General features: G+C 53.5%; 1 protein-coding gene across 7 annotated transcripts in view; it reads left to right on the top strand.

Moving 5' to 3' along the window:
• Nucleotides 1-14,139, top strand: part of LOC109691120 (zinc finger CCCH domain-containing protein 4) — a 39,542-nt gene extending 25,403 nt beyond the window's left edge. For 6 of the 7 annotated variants that reach the window (XM_074057800.1, XM_074057801.1, XM_074057803.1 and 3 more), the window contains 6 exons: nucleotides 872-983; nucleotides 1,475-1,584; nucleotides 6,627-6,988; nucleotides 7,111-7,457; nucleotides 9,599-9,850; nucleotides 10,788-14,139. In XM_074057800.1, the coding sequence (XP_073913901.1) occupies nucleotides 872-983; nucleotides 1,475-1,584; nucleotides 6,627-6,988; nucleotides 7,111-7,457; nucleotides 9,599-9,850; nucleotides 10,788-12,292 (2,688 nt within the window). In that variant the 3' untranslated portion in view covers nucleotides 12,293-14,139. The remainder of the gene's footprint in view (nucleotides 1-871; nucleotides 984-1,474; nucleotides 1,585-6,626; nucleotides 6,989-7,110; nucleotides 7,458-9,598; nucleotides 9,851-10,787) is intronic. The other variant, XM_074057806.1, reaches the window with a different exon arrangement.
• The last annotated feature ends 1,515 nt before the right edge of the window (nucleotides 14,140-15,654 follow it).

Genomic DNA, 15,654 nt, shown 5'->3' with positions numbered 1-15,654 from the left:
AGGTGTAGCCAGTGCCCAGGTAGCACACGTGTGGCCAGGGAACCATGTTCCCATGTATCTATCTTGGGAAGAAACATATTCCCACCAAGGGCGTTAGTGCAGAATATTCCTTATTAGAGCCAACAGTTCATTTTCTTCCTAGAAACTTGAGGTAAAATTCTGCAAAGAAACATAAGTAGCCATTCCCAAGGCAAAGGGCGGCAGATAGAATGGGTGACAATTGGTGGCTCCTGTGTAGAAGTCATGAAGAACACACACCCTGCTTCCACCTAGGGGTCTGTTTGTATCATTTTTGAGGACAAGTAAAGGCAAACCTGACTTGGAGGCTCAGATGGGGAGGGTCAGCACTTCACTGCTGGGGCTGGGGTTCCTTCCAGTCTTCGTTTTTCAGCACGTGGTGTCTTGTCTTCATGTTTACACAGTGCTGCTGTGCTTCTAAGTGTCACAAGGCTAGAGGAAGAAAACGGGTATTTGTTTCCTTTTATCAGGAATCGGTCCCCTTGGGAACTTTGCCTGCATCTCACTCACTAGACAGCAGGGGCTGGGAAATAGAGTGTTTGAGCCCGCACACTCTTCCTCAAGCAAAGCTAGGGTCTTGTTAGGACACGTGGGACTGGGTCACAGGTGGGTGACAAGCCCTAGATGGCCAGCCAGCAGCTGATGAGAGGGGAGGAGGAAGCAGCAAAGGCGTGTTTGTGAGGGAGGACAGGTCTTGGGGCTGGTGCTGCTGTGCGAGGCCTCTGAGACGGCTTGTGAGCCTGCCCTTCCTGAGGACTACTCACCCAGAGGATCTCTTGGTGTTGTCGGCCTCTGTGCACTCACAGTGACAGTGCAGTGCCACTATCTTATCTTTCCTGTGATTCTCTTCCAGGGAGACCACTGTAATTTCAGCCATGACATTGAACTGCCAAAGAAACGCGAGCTGTGCAAGTTTTACATCACTGGTTTCTGCGCCAGGGCCGAGAACTGCCCGTACATGCACGATATCCTTTGCTGCCCCCCACCATCCACTCCTGTGGAGTACAGCTGACCTCCCCATGCCCCAGCTCCCAGGTCCATGGCTTTCTGTGTGTGTCTATCTCATTAACCCTTGTTTCTGTCCCCATTCTGCAGATGAGTAGGCTAAGACACATCTGCCTTATGTTCTGTCTCCAGTACACTCCCAAGACTGGCCCATACCAGAGCCTGTCTTTTGTGATTTCTCCCCCTGACTTTATAACCTTGGGCAAGTCACTAAACTCCCCTTCTTCCCTTGAGGATCTGAGGGCTCAGCTCCATTGCCAGCTTGGTGGGCCAGAAATGGTTCTGGAATAAAAATCTTACCTTGGGCCTGTTGCCAACCTGCTGTGCAACCCTGAACAAGTCGCTTCACCTCTCTGTTCTTCAGTTTCCTCTTATCTGAAACAAAGGGGGTTGGTGTCTGTCCTGGGGTAGTTTCCATGAACTGAAGCATTTGCCTTAATTTGTCATGAACGTGACTTTCCGTGTAAGTTATACCACACAACTGGGAACTGCATCAATGGTGATGACTGCATGTTCTCCCATGACCCTCTAACAGAAGAGACCAGAGAGCTTCTGGACAAGGTAGTGTTAGGGCAGCATGGGGCCATGGAGGACAGGAACTGGGAAGTGCACCTCCCTTGACATGGCCACAGCTCACCTGTCTGGCCAGTGCAAAGCCAGAGTTGGTGGCTGTGTTCTTTCTCACGGGGGAATTGGGTTATATGGGTATGTCGTCTGTGGCCAGGGCCAGCTGACTACCACAGTGTTGCCTAGGGTGTCTGCCTCCACACCTCAGGTGTCTCTGGGCATTAAAGAGGCAGTGGAGCTGCCGAGTGTTTTCTGAAGCTCTTAGGCTCAGGGAGAGGAGGAGGGGAGGCAGGGTGGGCCCACAAGCCAGGTGACCCTTGACTGCCATCCTGGTGTCTCGTTCTCTCTGAGGAATGTGTCCGTGCTTTCCTGGCACTTGACACATGCAGGGAGGAGAGTGAGGGAGAGGATCCTTTTAGCTCTGGGAGGCTGGAGGAGATGGGCTGGATTTGAGAGTAGGAAGGCCGGGGTCCATCAGTCCCGCCAGCCAGCTTCCTGTTAGCTGGTGACGGGGCCACTGGGGAAGCCGTGCCCTGCACAAGCAGGAGTGCCCATTGCTCACTGGTGAGGGTCCACAGGAAGGTTCTCACTTTTGCCATTCTGGGTGTGGGGGGGGAGCCCTTCGTATTTGAAGGACCAGGCCATGTGTGGTCCAGGGCTGCCCCCTGCTGGAGGACACTGCCCAGCACATTACTTCATTTCTCTCTCTCTCTCTCTCTCTCTCTCTCTCTCTCTCTCTCTTCACAGGTGTGTACATTGTTTGGGTCATTTCTCCCCCTTCCCCCACCCTCTCCCTTTTTTTTTTTTAATCTTATTTTTTTAAGGCAGGGTCTCACTGTGTGGCCCAGCTTGACCCCAATTATCCTGGTCTAGCCTCTCGAGTGCTAGGTTTACAGGCATATGCTTGAATTTACTCAGTGTTTCTGTTAGCTGTATTTTTGTTCCCTATCCGTTTTTTTTTTCAAAAACAAAAAAGAAACAACATTGATTTAAACTATGTATCTTAACTAATCTAAAGTACCATTTTTACAAGTAGTAAATAATGGAAAATGATTTTTGTTTTACTTATATCCTATAGTTCATTTTAGTTGGAACAATTCCATTTCTTTTTGTTGTTGTTGCTGTTTTTGTTTTCTGAGGCAGGTCTCACTGTGTAGCCCAGACTGGCCTCAACCTTTGATCCTCATGCCTCAGCCTCACAAGTGCTGGGATTACAGGTGGTGCAAGCACATCCCATACTGATCATCCCCATTGTGTTAAGACAGCACTGCTCTAGACACCCTAACTGGAAACCGAAGTGGCATGTTTTAGCTTCTGTCCACAAACTTTTTATGATGTCAGGATCATCCCCAAGCCAAAGTCAAGAGCTTAGTAAAAATGAGTGACAAACCACGAAGAGCCCTATCAGAGTAGAATTGCAATGGTCAGAAAGTCACATGTGCAGTATCTCTATTGGAAGGCCCTAGATGAACCCTGAGGAAAACCTGGGATCGGCTGTCATCACATACCTGGGCCAGTTGTTCAGTAATCAGCCAGTGCTGGGCCATGGGTACACACTGCTGCCATTCAGGCCTCAGCTCCAGCCATATTTTCCTGAAATGTCTCTGCTCTTTAACCATACTGCACTCCCTCTCAAGCTCATTTTCCCACTTTTGTTTATTTTGGTGGTACTGGAGTTTGAGTTCAAAGCTTAAAGCTTGCCAGACAGGTGCTGTCACTTGAGCCACATATTCCAACTTCTTGTTGACACTTCTCTCTGTTGAGAAGCATAAGTTTCCAGCCATCCAGTCCAAATTTGGAAGCTTGCTTACACCTAGACCCATCTGTAGCAGCATTCATCCTGTGTGTGCTCCCAGGTGCCCTTGTTTTTGTGCACATGGTGTGTATTCGTGACCACGAGAGCAGAGCCCGTGCCTCGTACGCATGGGTTTTTACAATTCGGTTAGTGGGTTTTTTTTTTTCTTTTTTTGCAGTACTGGGGTTTGAACTCAGGGCCTACACCTTGAGCCACTCCACTAGCATTGGGTTTTTTTGAGATAGGGTCTTGAGAACTGTTTACCCAGGGCTGGCTTTGAACCGCGACCTTCCTGATCTCTAACTCCTGAGTAGCTGGGATTACAGGCGTGAGCCACTGGCATCCAGCGGCACAGTCAAGTTTTTTTTTTTTTTTTTTTTTTTTCTTTTTTCATTTTTCTTTTATTATTCATATGTGCATACAAGGCTTGGTTCATTTCTCCCCCCTGCCCCCACCCCCTCCCTTACCACCCACTCCGCCCCCTCCCTCTCCCCCCACTCAATACCCAGCAGAAACTATTTTGCCCTTATTTCTAATTTTGTTGTAGAGAGAGTATAAGGAATAATAGGAAGGAACAAGGGTTTTTGCTGGTTGAGATAAGGATAGCTATACAGGGAGTTGACTCACATTGATTTCCTGTGCGTGGGTGCTACCACAGTCAGGTTTTTTCAAGTCTGATAAACTGTGTTTCGTTCTGCAGTTCTGTGGGTTTATGTAGTCATGTCACCACTGCACAGTCTAGACACAGGAAGTTTATCCATTATCCTGAAAGTCCTGTCTACCCTCCTCTGTAAAAGGCCCCCCGGTACCAGCCTCTGGCCACCACTGATGTTTTCTGTCCCTATAGTTTTGCCGTTTCAAGAATGTCACATGGTCTGTGGTGTAGCTTTGTGGTAGAGTATGTTCCTCCTGCACGAGGCCCTGGGTTGGCCCTCCAGCAGCACAGTTGGTGGGGGTGTGCAGCATAACTAGAAGTGTTCAGTGGAGAAGGTAGGGCAGCTTCTTGCGCTCAGTCTCAGTTTGAGTCTGTGCAGTTCTTGCTGTTGGATGTTGAGTCATACTTCGTCATGTGGTGGCTGTCTGGTCGTTAGCTGAAGGACATTGGAGCTGTTTCCCATTTGGGACAGAAGCTTAGAACTTGTGGTCGATGCCTTGCTCATCGGTGGGCTACTAAAGCTTGCTTGGTCCACATGGCTGCATTTGTGCGGGTGTGACCAGTCACTTTTGCTTCAACTTTGACTTTTGGAACCCACTGGGGAGCTGGTTGTTGTGTCCAGTGAGCTGTGCCTGAGAGCACTGGTCCTGCCAGCAGAGAGGCCAGGACAGGGCTGCAGCAAGCGTCTAGGGACAAAAATGCCCCTCCATGGTGTCTGCCACAAGGGTAATTTGGGTTCTTCCCTGCCAGTTACTTTCTCATTTGTATTTTACACATCCTTGTCCTGGGCTCAGATATGATGGGGGGAAGGTGGTAGACAGTGGGAAAAAGATAGTCACAGGGAGCTGTCTGTATTTTGACCAGCAACTTCAGGATGTCTCTGGGTTGTGTAGAGCAAGGGCAGCTGCTTTGGGACTGAATCCTGAAAGGCAGAAAGGTGTTCTTGTCCATCCTATGAGCATGGGAGGCAGTGATGGGTTGCAGACCTGGCTGGGGGCTCCTGTGCTGCAGGCTGTGGGCAGGCGGGCACCATGCTCCCCTGCCCCAGTGGCTGTCTTAGCTCCCAGAACAGCTAGTGTGATGGAGAAGGGGGTGTGGACTGGGTTTTCATGTATCCTCAGTGGTACGAAAAAGTTCTGTGACTTCAAAAGGGCAAACCTTGTCTGAGACTATGGAGGTGTGGCAGGGCCAGGGACAGGAGGTAGGTATGGGACTGCTGTTTGGGATGAGACTAGGAATGAGAGCAGGTACCAGGTGTGGCAGGAGGAGGCACTAGTGTTGCAAAGAGAGAATGGGGCCGTGGTGGTGGAAGCCCATCAGGTCAGCCTGGAGAGGGAAGAGGCAGAGCAGGAGGAGGTACAGAGGCTGAGGTCAAGGTTGTTCCTGTCTAGTGAGGTATAACCTTGTTCACTTTGCCTTTCACTGGAAGGCACTGAAGCTGCTGTGAAAGCAGTTAGTAGTGCAGGAGCGCAGCCATGTGTGTGACCTGAAGTTTGCACTGCCACCGTGCAGAGGATGGTGTGAGGACTCAAAGGAACATAATCAGGCCTGCTCTGTTCCCTTTTGCGCAGGGTTCTAGTGGATGAGACTCTGGCCAAATCCACACTTGGGCATCTACAGGGAAGGGAGGTCACCAGCAGTACAGGAAGCTGCAGTGAGGTCATTGGTGATAGGAGACAGAGACAGGTGCTCTACAGGGACATGTAACAAGAGAATCTACCAAGTGCGTGTCAGGGAAGAGTAGAAGCTGGGGCCTGTTGCTGCAGGGAGGCCTTGTCTATCTTTGGACCTGGGTCAGGTGGGGTATGGAAGGAAGCGAGGCCAGCAGGAAGCTGCTCAGTTCTCCTAGATGTCAGCCCCACTCTAGCCCCGAGAGTCACCGTCAGGATTTTCATGTCGGACAGATTGAGAGGCCCTCAACCAAACAGGGCAGTGGAATATCATTTAACAATGAAAAAAAACGGGCTCAGCAGTAGAGCCCTTGCCTAGCGAGGCATGAGGCCCTGGGTTCCCTCTGTCTAGAAAGAGGAAGGTACCGAGAGCTGAGTAGTGTAGAGCTCTGCTAAGTAAAAGAAGATTATCATGAAAGGCCACAGGGGCTGGGGATTTAGCTCAGCGGAAGAGCACTTGTCTGGCAAGTGCAAGGCCCTGAGTTTGGTCCCCAGCACCAAAATAAAAAAGTAAAAATGAAAGGTCACAGTGTTCAGTCCCATTTCTGTGAGACATCCAGAATATCCGGGTCTAGAGACACTGAGTACACTTGTGGTCCCCTTGGGCTCAGGCAGCAAGGTGGAAAGGGACTTCTTAATGGGCTAGGGTCTCTTTGGGGAGATGAAAATGTCCCAGAACCAAGTGGAAGTGTAGTTACCCCACATGTGAACATGCCAAATGCCACTGACCACCAACTGGTGAAAACCATGTACATTGTGTCACAGGGCAGAACCTCTGCCAACTGGGTTCAAGAGTGGCTGCACAGAGGTGTCTGATATCAGCCCATGCCGTAAGGGCTTCAGCACTGACACTGGAGGAGCCCATTCCATCCTGGCTTCCTTCTGGCTGATGCTCCCCATCCTTTGTCACCTGCAGATGTTAGCCGATGATGCAGAGGCAGGCGCCGAGGATGAAAAGGAAGTAGAGGAGCTGAAGAAGCAGGGCATCAACCCCCTGCCCAAGCCACCCCCCGGCGTGGGCCTCCTGCCCACACCCCCGCGGCCTCCTGGCCCCCCAGCCCCCACCTCTCCCAACGGCCGGCCCATGCAGGGGGGTCCCCCACCTCCCCCGCCACCTCCTCCTCCGCCCCCTGGGCCCCCCCAGATGCCCATGCCAGTGCACGAGCCACTGTCACCACAGCAGCAGCTGCAGCAGGACATGTACAACAAGAAGATCCCCTCCTTGTTTGAGATTGTGGTGCGGCCCACGGGACAGCTGGCTGAGAAGCTGGGTGTAAGGTGAGGGCCTGTCGGATCCTCCATCTGGGGCTGTGGCCTTGGGCTTGGAGCACTGCATCTCCCCTGGGTGGGAGCTGCAGCTTCCTCAGCAGCTTCTTCACAGGTGCCATTTCCTCCTCTAGGTTCCCAGGACCTGGTGGACCCATGGGTCCTGGGCCCAACATGGGACCCCCAGGGCCCATGGGAGGCCCCATGCACCCTGATATGCACCCAGACATGCACCCGGACATGCACCCTGACATGCACCCCGACATGCATCCCGACATGCACCCCGACATGTCAATAGGCCCTGGCATGAACCCTGGCCCACCCATGGGTCCTGGCGGCCCCCCGATGATGCCCTATGGCCCTGGAGACTCCCCACACTCTGGAATGATGCCCCCCATCCCGCCAGCCCAGAACTTCTATGAAAACTTCTACCCACAGCAGGAGGGCATGGAAATGGAGCCAGGACTCCTTGGGGACACAGGTAAGCAGGCTTTGAGTGGGCTGCCTGGACATGGGCTCAGGAGTAGGAGTGGGGCAGGAAGCTGTGAGCTAATTTTGTGTGGCAGAGTCTCTGACAGCAGGCCTCTAGCTCCCATCTCTGTCCCTCCTCGTGGCTCAGTGCTCTCGAGCTCAGACCTAGTTGAGAGCAGAAGGATTATTATGTTTGTTGTCAATGTAGCTTGTTTAATTTTTCAAAAATCTTGCTTAGTGTGTTTGGAATTGGGAGGGCGGCCCTGTCAGAAGTAAGCCACGTGCCCTGGACAAAATCCCTCTTTGCAGACAGTTTTGGGCTTGTAGCTGCCAGGGCACATCCCTGTAACTGGCCACTTTCCTTCCCCCTTTCCTCCCATGTGTATTGGTAACTGAAAGTGTCTGGCAGTCAGCGGGCTAGGCAATGCACATGGCTGTGGCTGTAGCTGCGGTACGCAGCCTCAGGAAGGAGAAGACTTGCTCCCTGCCTGGCCGCAGTCCTCACCTACCTGCACTGTAGTGGTGGGACACAGAGAGCAAACTTGTAAATGAGAGAATCATCTCATCTCAGCATTGGCCATTGTTAGAAGATACCATGGGATAGCATGGAGTGGAGGGATGGGCACAGGGGAGAGGGTTCTCAGAGGTGAGATGAGGTTGATCTGGTGTGGAGGAGGCCTCAGCCAGCCTCCTTGTGTGAGGAGAGCAGAGGCGCCCATGTGTCTGCAGAGGAAGGAGGAGAGGGAGAGTTGCAGTGCTCACAAAGCCTGGCAACCCCAGTGCTGTGCAGAGTGGAGGGTAAAGCAGGGTGGTGGAGGGATTGGGGGTGCTCCACATTGCCTGCCCAATGGAGTTGTGCACTGTGGAAATGAGCAGGTGGAGACAAGAGTACAGTGTCAGCCAGGTGCCAGTGGCTCACACCTGTAATCCTAGCTACTTGGGTGGCAGAGATCAAGAGGATTGCTATTGGAGACAAGCCCAGGCAAAAATTGAAACCCTATCTCAGAAATACCCAAACACCAGCCAGGCGCTAGTGGCTCATGCCTATAATCCTAGTTACTCAGGAGGCAGAGATCAGGAGGATCTCGGTTCAAAGCCAGCCTAGGCAGATAGTTAGTGAGACCCTATCTTGAAAAAAACCCTTCACAAAAAAAGGCTGATGGAGTGGCTCAAGTGGACAGCACCTGCCTAGCAAGCATGAAGCCCTGAGTTCAAACCCTAGTACCACCAAAAATAAAAAAAAGCATGTGGTGTCAGTATATAGGGCTAGTGTGACCCTGTGTGTGCAAGGCAAGGGCAGGAGCAGCTTGGAGGGTGGGCACTGGATGAGAGCAATCAACTGACATGCCTGGCCTCCTGGAGCTAATGGCTGGGGACAGCACTTCTGCTCTGAGCTGTGAACTGCCCCTTGGTCAGGCACGTGGGTGTGCCGTAGGCATGGTTGGAGGACGTCCATTGGTGAGCACGCAAACGTCCTGAGTGTGTGGCTAGTGCTACAGGGCTTCAGATGATGCATGAGGAGGCATGCATATTGGCATGCCTGGTCCCTAATAACTATGTAGACGGATATGGAAAAGGCTGTACAGGGGCCAGACACCAAAGTCAGTCACCCTGTCTGTCCATAGCAGGTATTAGGCTTTTTAAATTAAGACAGAGTCTGTCTGTGTAGCCATGCTAGCCTCAGCCTCCTCGGTGCTGCAGTTCCATTTGTGTAACACCATGCCCAGCACAGAGGTTTCCTGCTTCTCTCTTTCTTTCTTTTTTTTTTTGTGATACTGAGGTTTGTACTCAGGACCTCAAGCTTGCTAGACAAGCCCCCTCTGCCCTTTTTGCCTTAGTTATTTTTTACATAGGCTCTTGGTCCTTCTATTTACATCTTCCAAACAACTGTCTGTCCTGTTTTCATCCATCAACATTTGCCAGGCCGCCTCTGAACCACTCTTACCTGCTGACTCATGAAAATGCCCGCAGCAGCCTGATGTGCCCACTGTTGGGTTCACCACAGGGCCGTAGTTGAGGGAGGGCAAGAATGGACAGTATGGATGTCCTTGCCCATCACTGTCTGGTCTGGGCTGGTCCAGCAGAGGGCAAGGGGTGGAGTTGGAGCCCAAGGCCTTTCCGCACACGAACCCTGGTTCTTCCCTGCCACAGAGGACTACGGGCACTACGAAGAGCTGCCGGGGCAGCCTGGGGAGACTGTCTTCCCCGAGCACCCTCTGGAGCCTGACAGCTTCTCTGAGGGAGGGGCCGCAGGCCGGGCGAAGCCAGGCGCCGGTGTCCCTGACTTCCTGCCCTCAGCCCAGAGGGCTCTGTACCTGAGGATCCAGCAGAAGCAGCAGGAGGAGGAGGAAAGAGCGAGGAGGCTGGCTGAGAGCAGCAAGCAGGACCGGGAGAATGAGGAAGGCATGTGTCCCGGGGCGGGGGAGGGGGCCCTCCCAGGTCTGCAGGGGAGATGTGGCTGCCCAGGGAGGACCCCGTCCAGGGCCTGTAGGCCAGACTCAGCCACCGCATGTCCCTGAGGGAATTGGAGTCATGGCTGCCCAGTGCGTCTTGGGGTTTGGGAGAGTCCTAGTGTATGGGAGAGGGTGGTGGTGGGTCAGGGTGGAGACAGCAGCAACGGATGGACCGACTGCCTGCACCCCTTTCCCTGTAGATGGTGTGAGGGCTTCACTGCTCCTGTCCCCACAGAGCACAGTTCCATGAGCTGCAGGAGAGCAGACTTGATAATCAGTCAGTAGTTGTAGCTGGCAGTCCGCCTCAGGGAGGAAGGGGTCTTAAGCCTAAAACAGACTATGGTGCCTGGTGGAACCCTGGAGCAGGGCAGGGTAGGCGGCCCAGATTTTGCTTGTACCAGGTTCAGCCTGCAGTCCACACCTGCCTTCCCTGGACATGTGATAGCACTGCAGGGGGCCTGAGGACTCCTTGGGCCCTGGAGAGCTGCCAGCAGTGGCTGCTGTCAAGACCTCCAGAGGCAGGTGGCCAGAGCTGGGCCAAACCAGCCTGGGGATGGGGATGAGGTGGCAGAGACCTGGCCTCAGCAGGGTTCCAGCTCAGGTCTTGACCCTATCCTGATGTAATGGCACTGTGCCTCTGTTTTCTCATCTGTCTAATGGGCCCATGGATGAAATGGCCCTGGGTAGTTGGGAAGCTGCCCAGATGGGAGCCTTGCACCATGCTCCCTGCCTCAGCAGCCTGCCATGGAGGCATTGTGAAAGGAGCCGGTGCCCTGCTGAGACTGAGGGCAGAGCAGATGCTTGCTCAGGGACCACGGGCATGGCGTCTGTGGGCTCATGTTAGCTGTGGTAGCCACTTACCTCCCCACTCTCCTGCTCTTTCTCAGGGGACACTGGAAACTGGTACTCAAGTGACGAGGATGAAGGTGGGAGCAGTGTCACCTCCATTCTCAAGACCCTGAGGCAGCAGACATCCAGCAGACCCCAGGCCTCAGTTGGAGAACTGAGCAGCAGTGGGCTGGGAGACCCTCGCCTCCAGAAAGGACACCCTACAGGAGGCCGGCTAGCTGATCCCCGCCTCAGCCGGGATCCCAGACTCTCCCGCCATGCTGAGGCTGCCGGTGGCTCAGGCCCCGGGGACACAGGGCCCTCTGACCCTCGGCTGGCTCGCTCCCTGCCCACCTCCAAGCCTGAGGGCAGCCTGCATTCTAGCCCTGCTGGCCCTGGCAACTCCAAGGGGCCTGCACCGCCTGCTGCAGAGGAGGAGGAAGGGGAGCGGGCCCTGCGGGAGAAGGCCGTGAGCATCCCACTAGACCCCTTGCCTGGGCACCCACTGCGGGACCCACGGTCACAGCTGCAGCAGTTTAGCCACATCAAGAAGGATGTGACCCTGAGCAAGCCAAGCTTTGCCCGCACCGTGCTGTGGAACCCCGAGGACCTGATCCCCCTGCCCATCCCCAAGCAGGATGTGGTGCCCCCCGTGCCTGCTGCCCTGCAGTCCCTTCCTGCCCTGGACCCCAGGTTGCACCGCCCGACCCCTGCGGGACCCCCCAATGCCCGGCAGCGCCCAGGCATCTCCACGGACCCCAGCTCCTCTGGCTCTAACTTGCCTGACTTTGAACTGCTCTCTCGCATTCTCAAGACTGTCAATGTTAATACCCCTGGCCCGAGTGACAAGCCCAGTGATCCTAGGGTACGCAAAGCTCCCACTGACCCCCGACTGCAGAAGCCAGCAGACTCTGCGGCCTCTTCCCGAGTGGCCAAGCCCTGCGCTACCGAAGTCCCGTCTCCAGCCGCCAGCCCCAGCGGGGAGTCATCCCCACCAGCCACTGCACCCTACGATCCCCGTGTGCTGGCAGCCGGTGGGTTGGGCCAGGGCAGTGGGAGTGGGCAGAGCAGTGTGCTGAGCGGTATCAGCCTCTATGACCCGAGGACGCCCAACGCAGGTGGCAAAGCCACAGAGCCAGCTACTGATGCAGGCACCCAGGCCAAGGGCCCCGAGGGCAATGGCAAGAGCTCAGCCTCCAAGGCCAAGGAGCCCCCATTCGTCCGCAAGTCTGCCCTGGAGCAGCCTGAAGCAGGAAAGGCTGGTGCGGATGGGGGTGCAGCCCCAGCCACAGACCGATACAACAGCTACAACCGGCCCCGGCCCAAAGCCGCCGTGGCCTCTGCCGCCACAGTCACCCCACCACCAGAGGGGACCCCACCCCAACCTGGGGTGCACAACCTGCCTGTGCCTACCCTTTTCGGGACCGTGAAGCCGGCACCCAAGACAGGCTCAGGAAGCCCGTTTGCTGGCAACAGCCCAGCCCGTGAAGGGGAGCAGGACGCGGGGTCTCTGAAGGATGTTTTTAAAGGCTTCGACCCCACGGCCTCCCCCTTTTGCCAGTAGTGTTAAGCGGGGCCATGCTGCCCCTGCTCCACCCCTCCATGGCGGTGTTTAAGGGCAGTAACCGGAGCTGGGGTGGGAGTCTGGCTGTTCTTTCTTTTCTCTTTTCTCTTTCCTTTTTTTAAAAGTAGTCCTCTCTGAGACATAAATTGTATATAACCATCTTCCGTTCTGGTCAGTGCTGCGGACTCCCCTGAGCGAGTGGGGCTGTGTCCAGGACCAAGGGCACAGCAAGTGTCTGAGAAGGCCCTGAAGGCCACTCAAACCCCCTGCTGGGCAAGGACAGATGGAAATGTGTACACAGCAGGTCCAGGCATTTGTAGCAGCCCAGATGTCCTATCCTGTTTCTTCACCATGCAGCCTGTGTCAGCCTGCTTCAGGGGAATGTGACATTGCAAAAGTGTCAAAGGAGAGGACAAGCAGTGGCACAATGCACCATGGCACTCCGTGTCTACTTCTGTCTGGGTTTGCACTCGGGCTCCTGCACCCTCCGTCCAGGGTTCATTCTGAAAGTACTACCCTCCAGCCCACGCAGGAGACTTCGGGAGAGGCGGACCTGAAGGTGGTGGGGCCTGGTGGGCAGCTGCCCCAGAGGGAAGCCCCTTGGAGTGCGCCTTCTGTCAGTATTATCCGTCCTGCTCCTCAGAAGTCACAGCACTGCCGGCCCCTGTCCCCTGGAGACAGCTCAAGGATCCGTGGCGTGCCGCCCCGCCAACCTCCCGTTCAGGGAGCCCTGGGGCGGCTCTGGAAAAGTATTTCTGCTCCCCGCTTTCTCCGTTCCCCTCTGCTGTATTATCTGGAAGGCCAAGGTATTGTTTGTTTGCTGTTCCTTTCCTAAGCTGACAGGTACAGGGGCTCAGAGGCCTGGCACAGCATTGGATTTGTGGACACCTGAAAGAGGGGCCTGAGGAAAGGGCAGGAGTCTGGCTGGGGTGGGGAGGGGTATGCTCGACCCTTCCAGGAGTGGTACGGGACCCCATTGAGCGGGGGACCCTGCCTGAGGCCTGCCCATCCGAGACCTCTTCATCACTCCCTAGGTCCCAGGAAGTCTGCTTACCTGTGGGTCCACCCCTTGTTCTTGTCCTACCGCCTCGATGCCTTGCCTTAGGCCCATCTCTCTTCCTTGCTAATAATGAGACCTGGTCACCCAGCCAAAGGATTCCCCTCCCATCTCCTGAGGGTGGGCCATGAGTGAGGCTCCCCCACCACCCCAAAGAGAAAACCTAATGAATTCGGGGCGTGAAGCCAGGGTGGGACCCTCAGCCCAATGGGATTGGTTTGGTTCGTCTTTTTTGTCTGGTTTTGTTTTGTTTTTTAAGCAATCATTAATGAGATTTGTCGGTCACCAGTGTTGGCCATGAAGCAGAGGCCTGTGGCCCACGGTGTGTAGGGTAAGTGAGAATACTCGTGTGGCAGTGTTCTGTTTTTTTGTTTTTTTTTTTTTTTCTCCTTTGAAATTTTTTTTTTTGTAAAAGAAAAATTAAATGCTTTTTTAAAACCGAAATCTGTGGATGAACTAGAAGCCGGGCCCTCCTCGGAACCTTCAGCCTCAGAGCCTCATGGAACGAGGACTTCCCTTGGAATCCCACTTGCCATCAGGCTGTGCTTTTAAAGAAAAACTGTTCTCCAACCAAGATTGTAACAAAAGTGTAAATACTATTTCAGAGTCGAAAGTTGACGGTGCAAATATGTAAATAACGTACTGTATTTTTACAATGACTGTCGCATGACCATCCCAGCCCTTTTGTACTCCATATCTGTCTTCCAGAAACCTCACCTGCCTTTTCTCCTGTGGTCTCTTAATCCAATAATTGTATTACTGCCATTAAAGGATGCAGTTATTTTAAAAAGCCTGCAGGTCTCGTCTCTCTGCTGCTCAGACCTTCCCTGGCCGGGGGCAGCAGCTAGGAGGGTGGTAAAGAGCCCAAGTGAAACCCTGAGAACTGTCTGGGCTTTTTTGTTCCTGTTGTGATGTCGCAGTGCTGGCAACTGAACCCAGGGCCGCCGGCAAGCCAAGCAAGCGCTCTGCCACGGTGCTCCATACCCACCTCTAAACAGTCTTACTTTGGGAGGAATAATGGGGCATTTGAGACAGAGGCTTTGTCGTGAACCAAGGCTGGCCTATAACTCCTACCTCAGCCCCCTCAGTCCTGGGATTACAACCCAGCTTGAGAAGTCTTTTTTTAAATACATGCAGTTCTTTTCCTTTTCTTTGTTTCTCTTTTTTTTTTCTCAAAGCAGTTTCTGCACCTAGCTTTTAAAATCAAATGGTACAGAAGAGCTTATGATGCAAAGCTGAAATTCCTGCCCTATGGCGTGGGCCTGCTTCAGGCACCATAACAAAGCACCCCGGGCAGGAGGACTTAAACACCAGATATTATTTCCCAAACTTGTAACCGTGGGAAGTTCAAGATCAAGGAACCACAGTAGACTCAGTTCCTGGTGAGGGTTCCCTTGGCTTCAGACACTGTTCTCACTTGGAAAGATAGAGGTGGGGACAAAGCACTCTCTGGTCTCTTTGTGTGGGTACTGGGAACAGGGCCTCCAGTTTGCTAAACCAGGGCTCCACCACTTGAGCCACGTCCCCAGACCTTTTTGCTTTGGTTTTTTTTGAGGTAAGGTCATGTGTTTAGTCTCAGATCGATCTGGACTGCAATCCTACTTAGGCTTCCTGCTTAATTGGCCCACAGCTTCTTACTGGTTGAGGTGGAGTCTCGAACTTTCCACCAGGTTGCATCCTCCCAATTACCACCCAGGTAGTTAGGATTATAGGCAGTGAGCCACCAAACCTGTCTCAGAAACTCATTCTGAGCTGAAGGAGTGGCTTAAATGGTAGAGCACCTACTTAGCAAGTGTGAGATCCTGAGTTCAAAGCCCAGTACCACCAAAAATGCCCCAAAAAAACAATTTGTATCATATCATGAGTATTAGAGTAGCACAAGCCAACACATTGCATGGCATTAGCTCTGTGCTGTGAGCCTTGCACAGTCACAGTCCCCCATGACGGAGAACTGGCCATGCTTCCCATTTTGCGGATGAGGACATTGAGGCACAGAGAGACCACATAGCTCCTTGTAGACACTGGGTGTCAAAGTGGCTCTCCAAATACAGATGGTCTACCTCCCGAACCATCTTTTTTTTTTTTTTTTTCATTTTTCTTTTATTATTCATATGTGCATACAAGGCTTGGTTCATTTCTCCCCCCTGCCCCCACCCCCTCCCTTACCACCCACTCTGCCCCTCCCTCTCCCCCCCCCTCAATACCCAGCAGAAACTATTTTGCCCTTATCTCTAATTTTGTTGTAGAGAGAGTATAAGCAATAATAGGAAGGAACAAGGGTTTTTGCTGGTTGAGATAAGGATAG

Source organism: Castor canadensis, chromosome 16, assembly GCF_047511655.1.
Source record: "Castor canadensis chromosome 16, mCasCan1.hap1v2, whole genome shotgun sequence".
Lineage (NCBI taxonomy): Eukaryota > Metazoa > Chordata > Mammalia > Rodentia > Castoridae > Castor > Castor canadensis.
Note: the sequence above shows the minus strand (reverse complement) of the source record. Positions and strands in the feature narration are given on the sequence as shown.